Source organism: Rutilus rutilus (assembly GCF_951802725.1).
Source record: "Rutilus rutilus genome assembly, chromosome: 13".
Taxonomy (NCBI): domain Eukaryota; kingdom Metazoa; phylum Chordata; class Actinopteri; order Cypriniformes; family Leuciscidae; genus Rutilus; species Rutilus rutilus.
The window spans coordinates 22585520-22605794 of NC_140218.1; the positions used below are offsets into that span (position 1 = coordinate 22585520).

Sequence of the window (20275 nt, forward strand, 5' to 3'; positions counted from 1 at the left end):
TATAAAAGAATTAGAAAATGTGGCAACACTTGTTTACTGTTTTGTATTTACTGTCATTAAACACCTATTTTTGGGATAACATACCTACATAAACATTTATCAGTGTTGGGTAAAGTTACTTTTAAAAGTAATGCGTTACAATATTGACTTACTCCTCAAGTAACTAATTGCATCGCTACTTTACTTTGTCTCACCTGGGCTGGGCTGGCTCGTTTATTTTTTAATAACAAAAAATACAAAAGATCCATTTTTGGCAAATGTAAAGGGCTTTTCACAGCGAAAGTGAAATGAATAAGCCTCAGGCTGAAGAAAATGCAAATTCACATCTGTACAGTAGATGGCGGAGCTCAAACAGACCTTTCGCAGAAGAATTTCGCTCACAGAAGAATAAAGTTCAACGCTTCAGCAATAAAAAACAAATGTGATGTTTAACTAAAGCCATTTTTGCTTATTTGTATGGTTGAATGGGTCAGACATTTTGGTCAAATGGGTTCCTTGATGAGTTGCTTGGAAAAGTAATCCGATTACTTGAGTAACTTGAGTTACTTGTAATGTGTTACCCCAACACTGATCATGTTGCCAATAATTGAATTGGGCTGTTGCTTTGAGAACAATAAGTTCAGTAAAAGACTGTGTTGTTTGCTAATAGTAGTTTTGAATGCTTTCTGAGTATTAAGTAATAATTTTATCTCAGATTGACGTAACCAATCAAACAGGCATCACGAAAATAAGTTTATTAAGAAAATACATGCTTTGTCATTGTGTACCATGTACACTGATGTCTGTCGCAATTTAAATGACATGAGCCCTATATGAATATTTTGTGAAATTTGCATCCTAATATCATATAGCAGCAGGACACAATGTGCGATGCTCTCATAATGTACAGGCACAACTGCAGGATCTTGATCCCTTTGCCACAGTTCAAAGTGATACAATTTCTCATCTGTCAGATGATTTTGCTCCCAGATCACAGGTCATTTCAGTCTCTGAGGACTATATACAAAACACAAAGGGAATGCAAAATAAAAGAATATTTAAAAAAAACTCCCATTTCAACCCATTCCATTAGTAAACAACAATACCGTAAGGTTGCTAATGCTACCAGGTCTGTTTTCTTGTCAGTAGCCAAATCCTTTTGTTAGAGGGATATAATACCAGCAAACCAACCTTTCTCCAGCATAAATTAAATCACAACCGCACTGCTTATATTAGTACTTAAAGCATATACTCTACACATAAGGTCTAAATAAATATTTTGACATGTCATGGCTGTAGTTTTTGCCCTCTAACTGAAATAAATAGTGGACATGTAAAAGTAACATCACATTGATGATCAACTATCCATATAGAGAAAGTCTTTACAGCGTTTGTCTTTACACTGTGAACTAAACACAGATACACTACCATTCAAAAGATCGGGGTTAGTATGACTTTTTAATGTTTCTGAAAGAAGTCTCTTATGCTCATTAAGGCTGCATTTATTTGATCAAAAAACAGTAATATTGTGAACTATATAAAATAATTTTTTATTGTAAATATATATTTTAAAATGTAATTTATTTCTGCGATGGCAAGCTGAATTTTCAGCATCATTACTCCAGTCTTCAGTGTCACATGATCCTTTAGAAATCATTCTAATATGATGATTTGGTGGAAACATTGAGCAGCACAACTTTCAACACTTTTTTTTATTTTTTTTATGTGGAAGCCGTGATTTCATCAGGGTTCTTTGATGAATAGAAAACATTTATTTGAAATAGAAATATTTTGTAACAATGTAAAAGTTCACTTTATAAATGTAATGCATCCTTGGTGAATAAAAGTATACATTTCTTTCAAATTATAAAAATAGAAAACATCTTACTGACCCTAAAACTTTAAAATGGTAGTGTACAAGCTTTTAGCTTTAAAGGAGTGTAGTACCCTCAGCTCCATGTAACATTTTACCAGGTTTTGACGTAAAATCAGCACAGAATATGAGAAAAGGTCTGCTGACACATGCAAACAACTCGAATCTCGAATACTTACTGCTTATCCAAAGGCAATAGTGCATTTCAGTTGTAAAGACCTGTAGATGGTACCATCTGAACACAAATTAATAGTGCTTTAAGTGCTTTTCAACAGTTGTACCATTATAGGATAAATGTATAAAAAAATACATATGGCATCTTACAGATGTGACAAGGCTATTGACCATAGCATCCAATGAAGTATCATGTTTGTGAATGATATAAAATCTCATGCATTCTAGTCTGACTCTATGTGAGCCACAAAGGCAATGCAACGCAGGTGAAATGAGCCAGAGCAATAATACATCTCTTCACACTCGCTTTAAAAAACAATTGAAGTATAAGGAAATTAACTGAAGACTTCAAACATGACACAGTCATGGTGCCACAGAAACTATTTCTTGAGCAAGTTGTCTATGTTTTACCCACCTAAACAACGTTTTACCCTTCTACAGTCGCTTATTTTTAAACCTTGACTGATCCAGTGACTTGGCAAATTTCAAAGTCTTTGTTACTCCCTCAGGCCTCATCGCTTGTGGCACTGAGACTCTCTTCCTGCTCTAACCTGCTGTTGGGAGCCACAGGTGAGGTCAGGTTCAGGTAGCCTATCTCAGTGGACTGTGAAACGGGCACAGACGAGGAGATCTCTAGGCTCTTCACTCCAGACTCACCCACTTTGACTTTGCGAATGGCATCCAATATTCCCCATGAGTCACAGAGCCCAGGCTGTGGACTAGAGCAAGATGTTGCAATGTAAGACGTCACCATTTGTTCATTGACACATTCTAAAATCTGCAGCCTCAGCTGAAAAATAAATCTAAATGGCAGATGAGACAAGTATAGAAAGTATAGTAAAGATAGAAGCCGCTTTCCGACCGAGTAGTTATAGGAACTTAGTTCTAGGAACTGTCCACTTCTAAACAGTTCTAGGAACTACTCTCCCCCAAACTCGGTTTTGCTGTTTGCGTTCGCACTGGCCAAGTGGCCATAGGAACTGGTAGGAGGGGTAAGGGCGTGACGCAAGCACGGTGACTTTTATTTTGACGGCGCAACGGACCTTTATTTTGGCGGCGCTGAGAACGCCAGAGCAAACAATGCTCGCATTCTCTGTGTTTATTAGTTAGCAATCTGTCTAACAGTACTGTTTAATACCTTATTAGATAGAACGGTTATAAAAGTAGACAGTATATGAAAAAAGGTTATTAGCCTATGCTGTGTGGTTGATGTCCAGTGTTGCTAGCTGGGCAGATAAACATAATCATGTTTGGCTTGGTCCCCTCAAAGTTGCGTTGGATTTTCTCTTCAGCATAAAGGTTTAGAGACCCATCTATCACTGTTTTCCATGTTTGTATAGTTAGTTTCTGGAGTAAATATAGGCTATAATCTGTGTGTTTACATTCTAGCTGTTTTAAAAATGGCGGGTGCTGGTGTTCCGCGTGCGTTCGGTCAATCAGCGTACACTAACGTCACGGGTAGTTCCTATAGTGCTGGTTTAGACCCTACTCTGAAGTAGGACCCAAATTAGTTCCTACAAATGGAGTTCCTAGAACTAAAATCGTTCCTAGTTCCTGCGGTGCGAACACGCCGACATCCGGGTACTTTAGCCAATAGTTCTAGGAACTGTGAAAAGGTTCCTCCGGTCGGAAAGCGGCTATATACTACCTTTATAAAATTGGGGCCAGCAAGATTTTCTTTATGTTTTTTAACATAAGGCTGCATTTATTTTATCAGAAATACAGTAAAACAGTAATATTGTGAAAAAATTGTATTACAATTTAGACAATTAAAAAAAAAAATCTATGTTAATATATTTAAAATGTAATTTAATCCTGTGATGGCAAAGCTGAATTTTCAGCATCATTACTCCAGTCTTCAGAGTCACATGATCCTTCAGAAATCATTCTAATATGCTGATTTGGTCGAACCATTTCTTATTATTAATGTTGAAAAAAGTTGTGCTGCTTAATATTTATATGTCTATTTAATGCATCTCTCCTGAATAAAAGTATTATTATTTTTTTAAATAAAATAAATTCTAACCGCATACATTAAAACGGAAGTGTATATTGGATACTAAACTTTAAATTAGTTACAGAAAAATATTGATAAAAATAGATTTAGAGTTATTGAAATAGATTATATTACACCATATTTTGTGAGCCATGTATTTTTTGATTTGACTATATTTGGGAACAGATATATTGAGTAGGTTGGAAGACTGAAAAAAGTTCTGAATTATACCTTGGCGTTGATGTCCGCAACAGGCTATCATGATGAGCTCCAGAAGGAAACATTTTCTTGACCTCCTAAGACAAAAACACAAAATAAAAGCAAATTTGAAATGCTTATTTAAATTATAATAAAAAGAACAATTGCTAAATAAATGTGTACCTCGACAGTACACATCGACTGAAGGTTTCTCAATGCACGATCTAAAATTCCTATCTGATTGGCCAATGTTAGAGTTTTTTCTTGCAGCTCTTTATTCTCCATCTCCAGAAATTTAACTCTAAGAGAAGACGGGGCAAAGAGACAGTTAGTATGTTTCTGTGCTTTCCTGTCAGATGTAGATGTACAGGGTAATGAGATGTTTACCTCTGCTGGATGGAACTGGCAGTTCTCAGTCCATTGTTTCCCATCTCCTCAGCTTCACTTATTCTCTGCAGAAGTTCTCGTCTCTCCAGGAGGAGCTGGTCGTTTTCTTCTGTCACAGTCCTAATCCAGTCCTTCTCCTGCTCATAGTGGAACACACTCAAGGTGAAGTACATGTTAAGTATATAGTGTTGAAGGTCGGGTCTGAAAACACTCACTTTCTCTGAGAGACTTGTCGCAAGATCCAGATCATTTTCCAGCTGCTGGATCCTGTGCTCATGTTGGGCGACTGTCTTCATGAAGATTTGTTTAGCTCTGCGCAACTTGGTTTTGTGCTGAGACTGTTTCTCGTTGTGTCTCCTGCAGGACACGAGTTTCATGATTTCATATTAACACATTGCATGTAATATATGTACTTTTAAAACAGTTTATTTGCTGTAACATAATTTATTGTAATTGATGTGTATGTGAGAGTGTATTTGTAAATGAATGCTGAAGAATGAATGAAGGGTGTGTTAACTTTAATGCTGTTTTTGGGATTAATGTATTATTAAGTATCATGTATTATTATAAGATTTTGATATGTTAACATCAGCCTGCCCAGGGACTACAGGTGAAAATTAGCACAAGTGCTATAACCTGGTAAAATGCATCTCTCCTTTTTTTTTAAGGTTAATGTATATTTTACATTGTCCCTGTTTCAAATAAATAAATTAAAAAAAAAAAAAAAAAAAAAAAAAAGAGTAAAGGCTGTTATACACTACAATACTTAAAAAATCGGAACCGATTTTAAAACACTAGGCATCATACACTTGGTTGTTCACACACTGCCAGACTTTCAAGTCGTTCTGAACACGAACACATGCAAAAACATGTGCCTTATTGCAAGGAGACGTGTCAAATGGAAACAATATGTTCTAATATTGGCTCAAAATATCAAACCTGTTTGAAATCCTCCAACTGGATGGAATCAAAGTCTGAAGCTTAAAAAAAACCTGTCCATCCTACACTACACGGTTTTCACTAGTTCACATTAACATATAACCAGATATAATGCACATTTGGCGTGCTGTCCGAGAAGAGGGCTCCAAGCTCGGAATTTGGCCCGAACACAGATTACTCCCCCCGTATCCCTGGTTGGGATAGGAACAATTGAGAGTGAGGAGCTGGGGTGTAGGAGGGATGCTGGAAAACTGTCATGGGAAAGAGGTAAGTTGGCTATATAGGCCTCCTCTCCTGCTGATTGGGTAGATTATCTGAATGTGCTTCCTCCTGAACTTTGTTAATGATATATCTATGAAATCTGTGAACTCCAACTGCCTAAAATCTTTTGGCAACTAGCATCGACTCATCCAGACTGCAAATCAGGGCGACAATTTTGAGCAAAAGTCTCGTATTCCAGCCTTAAGAGTATAATGTCCACCCAGTGAATAATGATACCTAATGTGAGTGTCAAGCTGCTGAACAACCAGCTTCAGTTCCTCCTGCAGTCTCTCAGACTCATGTTGGGAAGACAGAAGCTGTTCTTCCAGCCTGTGGCAGCTCTTCTGACCGCCTCTCTGCTGCAGGACACATTGGTATTCATGGTCAGCAGCTCAACTAGTGTATCATTTCAGCAATTAGTATGATAGTTTCAACTCACAAACCTCTTCTCTAGCTGTGTTAAGTTCGCTCTCCAGCACTTGCAGCCGCGTCTCCAGCTCCTGTGTGCGATGTGACATCTCCAAGTTGGTGCGTGTCATAGTCGCCTCCTTCGCCCGCAATGAGCGCACCTGCTGCTGGAGTTCCTCGTCTTTCTGCTCAAGTAATTTCCTTTCAGAAAACACAGAAAGTCATTGTAAAGTCCACTATATAGTAAGTAACACATGCAACAATTGCTGCAGTGGTCACACTTTATATTAAGTGAGTTACCATGCACTTTCATAAAAAAAGTATTAGGTACAATATACTTATTGTTAGGGCTGGGTGATATGGCCAAAAAAAAAATTTTTTTTTCATATCAGTTGATATCGATAATTATTATGATAAATGTAAAATATTTATTTCTTTAGTTTAAAGGCAGATTTTTGCTCTTAAGTGAAAGTTGTAGAAACTACTCTTTATTGTCAGAACATGACAAACATTTGGCAGCATTGTACATCTGTAAACATTGTAACACCCTTATTTTTATATGGTAAAATTAAAATATTTTGACTGTTTTATTAAAAATTAACTATTGGTTTTCCATAAGCCCCTTTCACACAGCGCGATGATCCCGGGAAATTGCCGGGAAATTGCCAGAACGCCTTCTGTGTGAACGCAAACACGACCCGGGAATGATGCCGGCATCGATGCCGGGTTGGGGACCTAGTAACATTACCGTGTTCAGTCCCGGAACGCGCGCTGTGTGAACAAAAGCCGTAATAATGCCGTGTCGTAGTGATGACGCTGAAGCCGGGATCGTTCGCCAGCTGTGAAACGGTACGTAAATGCGCAAGTTTATGATCGAATCAGAGCAAAAAATGCACAAGTGTGGTTTCCCATGAGAGAAATCGCAGCTCATAAGCAAACTTAAGACGCTCCTGAGACATTACGTCACGTAGGCTATGTCACGTGTCTTTACGGGATTTTTACGTGTTGTGTGTGAACGCACTCTCTGATTCCGGAAAATCACTGGCAGTGTGAATGAACCAAAATCAAACGAACCCGGGTCAAATCCCGTGTCACTTTATCCGTGTATTTTCCGGAATCTCTGTGTGAAAGGGGCTTTAGTAAAATACATTTAGATCATGATAACCATAGTAAAAACCAAACATATAGCATCTCACTACCATGGTAAAATTGTTTCTATGGTTTTTAATACATACACAAATGCTATAGCTATATAAGTAATATATTCCATTAATACCTTTAATACGTCTACATTAATAATATAGTAAAATTCGATATAAATATCCCACATTTCTGCTACAATACCATGGTGCAGTTAGTGTTACTACAGTAAATCCATGGTAAATGATGGGGATTTGCCTTCTGACTGTATCGTTGCACACAGCGTTTCTCCTGTTTGTCAGTGCTGTCTCATCTGACTTTAAACAGGTTAAAGGGGTTATATTATGCTTTTTCACTTTTTCAACTTTAGTTAGTGTGTAATGTTGCTGTTTGAGCAGGCTACAAACACACACTTCAGAAGATTTGCCAAAGGTTGCGAGGTTCGTGGAGTTAAATGTTTTTTATACATTCAAAAACATGTTTAAAAGATAATGATGCATAATTTCTGAATGGCAACGGTTCTAATGCTAGAAAGGCCAACGCTATAATACTTTATACTTATACAATATCTTATTTTTGTTTTTTTACTTTCTTCTGCATCTGCACAATAAAAGGTATATTTATCGGTCGCCCACTAATAGTGGCTTGTGGTGCAGTGACCCGTCTGACCTCTGTAGTTGATCCTCTTGCAGTTGGGCTCTGAGAGCAGACAGGTTATCAGACATGTCTCTGGTGTCTCTTTCTAGTTTGTTGGTCTCTCCTGCTCTGGCCTCTTCCAGGCGTATCTGGTGCAGAGCGTTCTTCAGTTGCTGCTGCAGATCTACGACCTGCAGAGATGTTGAAGACATTCTTCATAACTGTTAAACTTCTGAACAAGAGAATTTCAGCCTGCTCTGAACACACACCTTCTTGTCAGCAGCAATCACACGTGCCCTCTCTGAATTGAGCTCCTCCATCAAGCTTCTGTTAGTCTGTCGGTTCTGAGCGCTTCTGGCCATCTCCAGCTCCAGATCTCTGGCTCTCTGCTGGAGTCTCTCCAGCTCTGCCACCTGTCCCGCTGCGCTGCCCTCCTGCTGGGCTACTTTGGCCTGGGCCTGCTTCAGCTCCGCACACAGCTAAAGAACAAGAGCAGAAACATAAGGTTTCTGAGCATTAACACTAGTCCTGTGTAAATCTAACTAGGGAAAGCCCATGTTCGACATAATTTAAAAACAAACAAATTAGCAATTAAAATTAGGCCTACTTTCTAAAACATTCTAAAGTATGATGAAATTGATCAAAAGTGACAGTAAAGACATTTATAATAATACATATAGATTTCTATTTCAAATAAATGCTGTTACTTTGAACTTTCTATTCATCAAAGAATGCTGAAAAATGTATCATGGTTTCTACAACTGTTTTCAATATTGATAATAAGAAATGTTTGAGCAGCAAATCAGCGTATTAGAATGATTTCTGAATGATCATGTGACAGAAGACTGGAGTTAAAATATATTCAATATAAAAGTTATTTTAAGCATAAGAGACTTCTTTCAAAAACATAAAAAAAATCTTACTGACCCCAAAAAAGTATTTGGACACTTACGCCACACTTCACACTTCATTTCCTTATGCGTTATGTAAATAAATATCAAAGTAAATGTCATCCACTATATTTATTTAAAACAAATGCCACTTGGTTCATATGTTGTTATCTAATCTAATGCAATAACTTACATCAATTTCAAATGTAACTTAAGAGACTTTTTTAAGTTTTACCTTGATCTTCTCCTGATCTAGGAGTGCATTGTGTCTCTTAAGGTCCAGATTTTTCTCTCTCTCATAGCGTAGCTCTCGCTCAGCAGAGGTGAAGAGGTGCTGAGTTCTCTGCAGGTCCTGTCTCAGCTGTTTGTTCTCCTCTCCCTTCTGTTTTAGGAGTGAGTCCTGAGCCTGTGCACAACCACATAATGGCCACATAATATATTATATAATACAATATTGTTATTATACAATTAAGCAGGTTATACAAATGTTTTGTGCATAAATGAAAATAAAAAAATGAATGTGAATATGTTCGTGTGGGTGTGTAAAGATTGGAGAGCAGGGCTGACCTTAGCCCGGGCCTGAGCTTCACTGATCTGGGCCTGCAGGGCCAGCTGGTGTTGGCCAGCCAGCTGTCTCTCCTCCTCCAGGGTGGAGTGTAGCTTACTCATCTCTGACTTCACACAGGCAAGCTAGAGGAGCAGCATGTGTTTTGGGGTATTTTATTAATTTTTTTGTCACAGTGCTGAAAGTCATAGGGTGACTATGTGAAACGCACACTTCACTTATATGATTTTATGGTGAAATGTGTTATTCTTCTTGTTAATCCAGATGAATTTTGACCAAGAACAATGAACTGTGGCTTTAATTTAGAGTGAGTGGCGCAGCAAAAATAGACTCGGCGTGCAGTGTGAATGCTCTAATCTGTTCATATGGGCCCTTACGCATCCAGTGTGAAACAGGCCTTACCTGACAAACCCCCTCATCCTGTGCAGAAGGCTTGTGGTTGGCCGTCTGCTCCAGTGATGCTCTGGGTGTCTGCTCTCTGGTATACTGGAGCTGCTGTCTCACATGCAGGAGCTCCAGACTGAGTCTCTCTTTCTCCCCGTCAGTCTGAAGCCTCTCGTGGGCTTTCTCGCTGAGCTCTCTCTGTAGCTGCATCACCTGCCCACGTTTCTCCATCAGCTCATCCCTAAACAAGCAAAGTGCATCTTACCACATGCTTTCTACTGAGTCCAGGAGCTAATTATTTATCATTTTAATGTCATACAGAGTTGATCTGTAGTTTCTGTGAGAGCCTAACCTTAGAGTGTTGTGCTCCTTCTCTAGTAGAGTCAGTTCTGTTCTCAGTTTGTCCACCATGGACTTAAGCTCTATCACCTGTCCCCTGCTGTCTCTCAGGTCCTCTTCAGCCCGGCTGTTCTCTGTCTGATGTGTCAGGTTGTCCTGGAGTCGCGTCTGAGCACGCTCCAACTGGGCCACCTGTAGAGTACAAACATAGCCTCAGTGAGAATTTGCAAGATACAGGAAGAAAATCACAGCATCCCAATAATAAATGGATTGCTTTCTTTGTGATTTAAACATATAATTGAATGACCTTTATTTTTTATTACCTTTTCTTCCAAAATTCCCTTTTCTCCTTTAATCTGTGTGAGGTTCTTGTTGAGTGTCTTCCCTTGTCGACATTCTACCTCTAGTCTCTGGACCTCCACACGTAATCTCTTCAGCTCCTCACGGTCTTTTTGCATGACCTGTCCACATGTAGCATTTATGTGCAGTTCATGGTTTCAGATAACATTATTATTATTATTCTAAACAAATGCATAGTGCAATATGAAAAATGGGCTTTCCACGACTCTAAACTGTGTATTTTATAACGAGTCATGCGTGACAATGATATTACCTCTTTTTCCTTTTTGAGCGCAGCCTTGGCTACAGATAGATCCACCTCCAGCTGTTTCCTCCAACCTTTTTCTTCAGCAAGACGACCCTCGAGGAACTTCAGCCTTTCTTGAATGCTCTCACTAAGCTTTGGATTAAAAGATCAAAGATATTCTACCATAATCAGAGGGTGCAAGTGATTTTTATGAGGTTGCTATTCTCCTTGGTGTAAACAGGCCTTCGACCTTTACCTCAGAGTCAGTTCCTCGAACCTGATCTTCATCTTTCTTCTCAAGTTTCTTGATATCCCTCTTACTCAGTTCTTCCTCAATACTTTTAATCTAGAACCAAACTCAGAGTCATCCTCAAAAATTCAGGTGATTATTTATCAAATTCAGCCCCATAACATCACAACTAAAAACTTACCTTTCTCTGTAACCCCTCTATCTCACACTCATGATGCTCTCGCTCGTCTTTCGCTGCGTTCTGCGCTTCCCCAAGCAGTGCCTCCAGCTCCTCGTTCCGCTCCACCAACTCCTCGTGTTCCCGTTGCTGCTTCAGCAACCTCCTCTCCAGCTCTCGCAGGCGGCTGTCCTTATCTTCAGACTCTCTCCGACACCTGCCAAAATACAACTGCCATATCAGCATCTTTAAAGTGTGGAAGCAATGACATGTACATCTTTAAGTTAGATAAAGGAGGGCAAAGCTTCACCTTTTGTGGAGTGTCTCATCGTCTGGAGCCACTGATGAATCCGCATTAACATTATTCCCAACACCCTGACAAAAAAAGCATCTGTAAGCTCTGAGAGGAAACTATACAAATATTAAATTACTTGTGTCATGCAATACATGCAAACTAGCCCCTTCAAGAGAGGATTGTAGTAGAATGTATATCTACCTGTGCAGAGTATATCTTATTGTGCTCTAATGTCTCGTTGATCCCTTGAGCCGAGTGCAGCTTTGATTGTTCAACCTGTGGCACAACCGACATTGCAAAATATATTATTTCTGTGTTTGCATGTTGCAAATATCTAACGTCATGGCACCAAGATAATTTTGATGATTCTTGCCAGGTTAAGAAGAGTCCTTCTCTCTGTGTCCAATGAGCGAACTCTATCCCTCAGCGCACGAATCTCCCCATCCAGTCGTTCATTGCGTTCCTTGGCCTTCTGCAGCTCCACCATATCTGTAAAAAATAGAGTTTACAACCAGAAGACATTATTTGTAATGTTTCCACGATTTGTCTACACTGTAGTTCTTTGAAGTGTCTTTATAAATAAACTTGCAAATGTGTGACACGATATGTTGCTGCAGACAAAATCTCACCACACTGTTTAAGCTTGTCCACTTCCTGTTTTAACTGCTCCACTTCCTCCCCAGTTTTCTGCAGGTCAGGTACTGAAACGAAAATTTGGTTTACATTATGCATTAAGACAAAACAGTCAGAGAAACAGTAATCTAAAACTTGATATTTTTTCTAAAGACCGCATGAGTAATGCTTGGTCATGAAAAAGTCACCACCACCATTGCCAGGTTGTTCAGGGTGATTTTGTGTGTTTTATAATTTCCCAGGGGAAAAGAGTCAGTTGAGTTGCATAACAAATAAGCAAGGATGCACAATAAATTCAAAAATTATCAGTTGATATTAAAGTGATCATCAGTTAATCAGTCAATCGGAATCAGTTAATTTTCCGTACTCAATTCCTCAGTTTTTTTAGTTTTTTTTTTACATTTAAATTACATTTACCATCATCTGACTAGTGCCGCTAATCGAATTAAAAATATAAAAATTAGATGGAAAAACTAAAAGTTAAATGAAAATGAGGCATTTTCCAAAGGCAACTCACTGAAATTAAGTAAGCTGAAGTTGAAGTGCTAAAATTACTAAAACTGAAATGAATATAAATCTAAATAATAATTTAAAAAAAATGAGCAATGACAAAAGCACATAATAAAATTACTAAAATTAATTAAAATTAAAACGGAAAAAAAATATATTAATAATAAAAATAAAAGTTAATTCAAAATGTTTTTATATTAATAGTATATAAATAATACTAAAATAACACTGACTCTAATGACTGAAAATTTACCAACACGGTTAAATGTAATCTTTAGCAAATCTCAAAATAATTTCCATTTTGCCTACTGTCCATTATAACGGTGTGATGCCTAAATTCACTTGTAGCATTAAAAAGGATTGATTTTAATTTTTAGCATTTTATTTTTCATATATGTATGTACATTTACTTTAATATTACCATAATAAGAAAATAATGATCAGCTTATTGATATCAAAATCTGAATTGTTATTCACATACCAGACAAGTTTTGGACCTTACGAGCGAGATCTAGTTCATCTGTCAGGTGGCGAATCTCTTTATGTGCCATAGCAAGACGACTCGATGCCTCTTCCAGATCCCTCTCCAGCTTCTGCCGCTCTGTGCGTTCTTTGCAGAGTTCTTCACTGTGGGCCTACAGGGGACAGAGCTTTCAGTGAGACTTAAACCTGATTGCACTGGGTGGACAAGCAAGAAGCATGTCGGCCTCCATGCGTTTTTTAACATGCATGAGCCACAGAACACAGGTGAAGCTGAACTTGGATCATGTTCCAGTGTGAACGGAGTTTAATATGTGCCTTCTCTCCCTTATAACCATCAGAGACAACAGTAACGTTGGGACAAACAGCCTTTGGTTAGTAACCACCCTGAAAGAAAGCGCTCCATAGTGCTGTTAGGGTCTAGAATGAAATTAAGAAGTGTTAATATTATCATGCTAGGCTCAGCATGTTGTTATTCTCTGCTTTGAGTTCAACCGAGGCATGCATTATTTCATGGAGCTGCCTTAATCTGCTTTAAGTGGATCATCCTCTCAAGGACAATACGGAAGGTTCCGCCTCTCTTGATTTAACCTTCATGTGAGTCCAATCAAGTTATGAAAGGTACGGGAACGTACAGGAAGGTTCTGTGCTCTTAGTGTCGCCTTGCGCGCACCAAAGAACTTCCTCCAAGGACTTTGAACTGATGATTCCTGTCCATTTAGGGAGGGGCAAAGAATCAGGAGAAATTATGATGCACAACATACAGAGATATGGACAATGAAACACTTAAATATAAATGAGACACTGTTGATATTGGACATTCTTTGAGTTCATGACTTTAGCACACTGCTTTTGAAATTGCTGCCCGCTTATGGGACACACTGAGATCTTCTCACCTCATTCATGTTTTCCTTTTGCTGTCTAAGTTCCTCTTCCAATGCGTGACGGATATGATCCAGCTCCTCCTGATTTCCATAAAAGAGGAGATATTAAAATGACCATAAAACTAATAAGCCGCAAGTGAGGTGTCACTATCAAGAGAAGACTTCACATTTTTTAACACATACAGTATATTGCCATTATTACAGCATAAATATTCACATTTTATGCATTCTTTTATCCAACGTTCATTCAAGGTATACATTTTATGTTGATATGTGCTCTTAAAGCCTTTTCTGTATCCTAAATACACACAATTAAATAATATTTAAATATGAAATGCAATTAAATATAGCCTTTGCATAATGGTCTACCTGTTGACCTACACTTTTAAGAACACTATTACAGAAGTTAGGCTTTATTTCTCATAGTACCTGCAGATGCACCTCTCTGAGGTTGCCGGTGAGGGTCTGGGTGTCCAGCTTTCTTTCAGCAGCCTCTAGTCTCTCCAGCAGAGTGACTCTCTCCACCAACAGATAGGCCACTTGCTCACTCGCACTGCTCTGGCTGATGTCCGCTAGACCCTCCTGCTCCAGCATCTCCACCACCTCCTTACACTGGGAGTCTGACAAACACGACGTAAGTAAGGACCGCTAACTGGACTATAAGTGGGTTCAAGTTGATGAGCACTGAGCAGAACGCAAGAACTATGTTGCGAATGGAATACTAGCATACTACTATATGCTAGATGCACTAAATATAGCAAGAAACACACTATTCTGCATTTTAAATCAAATTCTATGTAAAAAACAAACAAACAAAAAACAGTGTTGTTACTGTTTATTAAAAATGTATCATTTTTGTTAATTGAAATAAAGCTAAAATAAAATATAATAAACTATAACTATTAGATAAAAAAAAAAAAAAATCAAAACTCAAATTAAAATAAAAAAAGGCATCTAAATAAATCAAATAAGTTTAACTTGAAAATGCTAAAAATACTAAAACTAACTCTGAAATAAGAATAAATTAAAGCTAAATGGAAAAAATGACAAAAGCACATAAAATTACTAGGGATGTCCCGATACCACTTTTTCACTTCCGATACGATACCGATGCCGCAGCTTTGGCTATTTGCCGATACCGATATCAATCCGATATTTTTTATTTTATTCTTGAACTAATACTACTAATAATACAATTTATGGAAGCACTTTGCTCAATTAGCCACATAAAAACATCTCACTCAAATGGAGAACAAATACTTCTCCAGTATGAAAGACTGCCACCCTTTATTCAAAAGACCTTGAGATATGTTTGGTAATTGTACCTTAATGAATTTAAAATTAATTTGCTATATTTCAGATCAATATATTTGTTTCCTTAAAATTTTAATTAACTTTAACGTCATTCTCATCTGAATTATAAATAATTTATTTCTGTATAAAATAATACTACCATTAAATACACATTTGATTTTCTTTTTTAATCAATGTAGAATGTGTAACTTCAAAATAAACAGATTAGTGCTCTGTTTTAGGACAAGAAATGAAAACCAATGCAATATGATGAATGTCCAAAAGATGAGATAATTTTTGCTTTTAAACAGTGTGTGTGTGTGAGAGATTTTGGTTGGGTGACAGTTGTAGGTTACAGTTTGACAAGAGTTTACAGTTTGACAAAAGCACAATGTTGTGTTTTACACAAATATAAGTAGGCTAAACACTTTTTGCAGTTTTAATGATGTCCTGTATGAACAAAATGACGGAGTATGTTTTTATGTTTCCACTGTACGATCGCGCCTGTGCCTCTCTCTCTCTGACACACACACACATTCCAGCATTGCAATCTTGACATCGCAGCCTGTTCATTTTGCTGCGTTCACAGTCACCAAACGCGAATAGAGCGTCAAATTCGCGTATATCGCGTCTAGTTCGATGCTTGAACAGTTTGAATCCATTCGCGCGTGTATAATGATAAAGCGAGCGTTTGAAGCGAAATAGACGCGCGTTCAGAGCATAGGGTTCAGAGCTAAGGCGAGGCTACAGATTAGGTGTCCCTAAAGAACCTGCATATGTCTATGCGCGTATCTAACAGTAGTTCCGCATTACATTAATTAATGTGCAAGCGAGTTTTATTTATTTTTATACCGTGTATTCTCCATGTAAATCCATGCACCGAACCGTGACGCACGTACCGAACGTACGTTCAATACGAATACATGTACCGTTCCACCCCTAATATCGGATCATAGGTATCGGATTATAGGTATCGGATCATATTTTTTTCTCCCCTCCGATATCTGATCTAGCGTTCTGGGCCAGTATCGGCACGATACCGATGACGTGGATCGGATCGGGACATCCCTAAAAATTACTAAGATAAATGAAAACTGAAAATATAATAATATAATAGCTAATATTACAATGAAATTCTAAAACATTTATTAATATAAAATTGTATTAATATCAAAATATTAATAAATACTACAATAATATATCAATTATTCTAAGAGTACATTTACACAACAACATACTAAAAACGGAAACTTTTTTGCGTAAAGACGGCAACGTTGTCAAAACGATCCCCGTTCACATAGATTCGCGAAAACGACTAATAATGCTGTTTTATGTCAGTCCAGTAGGTGGCGATGTCACTTTGTAGCACCCCTCCCCCCCCACCCCGGAATGCGATTTAAAGGTGAACTAAGTAACTTTTTTACCTTAACTGAACAGCTTCGGAGTCATTGGAATGGTTATATTACTTATTTCGGGTTGAATGGTGGTCGTTTCGCACCCCCCTGGTGCCCGTGAGCGGAAAATTCGCACTTGCAACTTTGAGCCGGCAGGCCGCCGGCCACCGCGTCAGGAAGTATCGCGTGATATCAGGTCTCGCGATGTAAACAATTGCTTTACGGCCAAAAGAAATCTGCTAAAATGCCGTCATTATTGCGCTCCCTCACGCTGTTCGAATCCGAATGAAGAAGACGTTTTAAAGAATGTCCCATCTGCTTTGATGTCGTTGATCTACTAGCCTCTGGTGTCTGAGAATCACCAACGAGTTTTTACAACAGTGTTGTCAAATATCTATTCCGAAGCTGTGGGGGGAGCTCTAGAGAGAAACCTGCGAGCAAAAATCGAGAATACAGCGAAGAAATCCCGAAACTACTGAGCCCCGCTTTAAACCAGTATGCTGTTTTCAAAAACTTGAACCCCTATAACACCATTGTCATGTAAATGAACGGCCAAACAATTGCATAATTTTTGGGGGGTTTTTAGTTGAAAAACGGTGTCGTGTAAATGCCATTGGTAAAAACACCTTGACTCTTGGTTGTCAGATGAAATGAGTTAAGAAATTTGTGGCTGATATTACTTCTGGACCATGGAAGGACCAGTCAAGCACACTGCATTGTGGGATACAGTATTCTACACAGAATGCTCTATTATATACTGCACATTTGATAAATGTAGAAAACTATTCTTGACCAAAGTACTGTATACAGAAAACTATTCTAAGGATACAGAAAAGTATGTATAATGCAGAAATGAGTATGAGAAGTATGCTATTCGAAACACACGCAAGGACAAAACTTCAAGGCACAGTGTTTACTACGAACACAATCTTAAGGATGATCAAATGATTTAATCAATATAAAAACCCTCACCCTGTTGGTGTTTCATTAGAGCGAGTTCAGCACGGAGCTGTTCGTTGTCACGTTCGTACTCCGCTGTAAGAGATTCCCGCTCCTCCAGCATGTTTCGAATATGCTCCACGTAATTTTCCACCTTGAAAAAAACCCATCAAACAACCAGTCGGCACAGCAAAGGCATTAGCTACAGAAGGAGCTTGTTTTGGTCAGGAAACAGTGTCGTCATGTTACAATGTTGATGAGAGAGACCATGATTAGCTATTCTTTGGGGTTGAGGCCCGGCCTGCCATCTGCTGGCTCACCTCTCTCATCTCGCTGGCCTGCTGTGTGCGCAAACTCTGCAGGTCTTCAGTGGCGGTAGTCAGGCTGCCCTCACTGCTCTGGAGCAAACGCCACAGGTGCCACTCACGCTCCTCTGTTGAAGCCTCAGGGGACACACCGTCCCTGTGCAAGCGCAGGGTGATCTCGTCCAGCTCCTTTTCCTTCAGAGGAAACAAAACAATGAGCCTTCTTTTTTTTTCTTTGAACAGTGTAAATGAGGCCTGGGTTACCCGACACCGTCTTAAAACACTCTTTCGGTGTGAAGCCCGTCTCAGAAGGTGCCTAATATCTATCTATACTGTAACTGTTTCATTAGCAGTTTTTAAATGGGGGGCTAGGGGGCATCTAAACTTCTAAAGGGGCTGCAATTTTTTTTTTAAATGCATCAAAATAAATTCAATTTAATTCATGTTTTTATCTGTGTATAGATCAGGGATTCTCAACCAGGGGGCCAGAAAGGGGATTGCAAAAAAATTATTTAAGATAAGACAAAGCAAGCTTTTAAATAAGCTAAAACAGCTAAAAATCAAGATGACAACTGACATCATATTTTTATGTTTTATTATTTTCCTCAAAAACTGTCTTTTTTTTAAGAACTGAGGTTCCCTTGGTGCATATATGAGGACATTTTGAATGTGAGATTTCTAGACATGGAAAAGTTACGAAAACTAATAACATCATAAAGCCATGGAAATTTCCATAGTGGGCATCTATTTTTATATTAAGCTCTTAATATGATGACATTCTTATATGTAGGATTTGCAGAGAAACTGCCATAAAGTAAAAATAATTGTAAAAACTTTATCCCACAATCATAGTCATTTAAATTCATTATTGAGCCTGAAGAAGACTCAGTTCTTCAATCTACTGAAATAACAGAATTTAACTATTTTAATATTATATATAATTCTCCTTATAATTACTTTAGATTGACTGTGTAATTTCTGTGAATAAAAAAAGCTTTGTCATTACAGTGGAAGTACCAGACACATCAAGACAAAAAGGTTGAGAAACACTGAACTTTTATTACATCAGGAAAACGTGATAATGCACTAAATATCTTGAGATTATTAGTATCTGATAATAACAGTTTAGGGGAAGCAACTTTTTGCAACAATTTAAGCAAACGTCCACGAGGAGATATTGTGTGTGTGTGTGTGTGTGTGTGTGTGTGTGTGTGTGTGTGTGTGTGTTGAATAACTGCCATACAGTCGCACTGTCAATGGCCATTTTAAGCATATTACATATGGTCTCTATTTACAAACCTTTCATACTTTTATCATATTTATAAGTACAAAAACGACGACACCATACCTCTCTTTTTTCCATGGCCGAGTAGAGCTGAACTGGAGTCCGAGCATCACTTGCAAATTAGCCAAGAGTGTTTATGAGAACAAAGTTTGGATTGTGGTTTCCAGCATTTGCGTCCGCCCATGGCAGTCTCTGACCTAATCATCACTTCATTATAAATTTAAAGAAAGGCATAAAACAGAAATCAACGTGTTACCGTAGTTTGCATGCCTGCAAATGAACACAATACAGCTTTAAGCAACAACTTTTATATAACTTACACTAATGTAACGAATGACTAAACATGATCTTCTGCCTAATCCAAAATCCACTATCATCAGTCATCTAATATTTCTCTCTCATATTCACAATATATCTGCAGTCAAGCGTATATTTGACAGGAATAATGTTTCTTTGGGTTTTTAATGCAATATAAAAAGTTTTCTAACCCGAGCAGAGTCCCAGTTCGCTAACTTTGGCTAGCGAGCTAACGTTAGTTCGCAGGTATTACGCACGAGCCTCTTTTCATATCCTCCAGGCAGCTATTAAAAATAAAACAAATTAAGATTGTCGCAATCCTTCAACATCGATTTGACACTGTTAATGAAGCCTGTCTGTTTGCAAATATTGATGCAACAGTAGAGTGTTATAATATCTCATGAGGCCTACCAAGTATTTTGTTGCAGCTGCTCTCAATAGCTTGGACCGAGTGCCTAGGCAACGGGTTAAACCATTATGGACAGAGAGGGGAGAGAAGGCTGCGTTGAGACGTTACACATCATCCCAGCAGATGGCGGTGTTTGCTCTAGAAATCAATTAGCAACCGTGAATGAATGAACTATTCAACTATTCAATTAATATTTTATTTTTTAAAGTAATTCATTCATTATGTATATGAAACAGTAATGTTGTGAAATTGCAATGTAAAATAACTGTTTTCAATTTGAATATTTTAGCATCATCACTCCAGTTTCCAGTCACATGATCCTTGAGAAATCATTCTGATATACTGATTTGATGCTCAATTATTATTGATTATCGTTGGTACTAAGTTAT

At 38.1% G+C, this 20275-nt stretch overlaps 1 protein-coding gene across 5 annotated transcripts; it reads right to left on the minus strand.

The window, feature by feature from the left end:
* Positions 1-1702: 1702 nt before the first annotated feature.
* ccdc30 (coiled-coil domain containing 30) lies at positions 1703-19942 on the minus strand. Of its 5 annotated transcripts, XM_084427847.1 has the most exons (30): positions 19889-19942; positions 19669-19761; positions 19244-19387; positions 17911-18090; positions 17624-17744; positions 14394-14584; positions 13977-14045; positions 13716-13790; positions 13082-13235; positions 12087-12158; positions 11831-11946; positions 11659-11733; positions 11473-11537; positions 11187-11379; positions 11012-11101; positions 10783-10908; positions 10493-10630; positions 10183-10361; positions 9849-10071; positions 9449-9571; positions 9117-9287; positions 8261-8470; positions 8025-8182; positions 6251-6416; positions 6045-6166; positions 4823-4964; positions 4608-4744; positions 4404-4521; positions 4254-4318; positions 1703-2745 (listed from the first exon to the last, which is right to left on the minus strand). In XM_084427847.1, exons 3-30 carry the CDS (start codon positions 19256-19258, stop codon positions 2532-2534), a joined length of 3708 nt encoding a protein of 1235 aa, XP_084283973.1. In that variant the 5' UTR covers positions 19259-19387; positions 19669-19761; positions 19889-19942; the 3' UTR covers positions 1703-2531. The 5 variants fall into 5 exon arrangements, with proteins under 5 accessions (XP_084283973.1, XP_084283975.1, XP_084283974.1 ...); XM_084427849.1 differs by lacking the exon at positions 13716-13790; XM_084427848.1 differs by lacking the exon at positions 19669-19761 and having other exon boundaries at positions 6045-6163; positions 19889-19935.
* Positions 19943-20275: the final 333 nt, after the last annotated feature.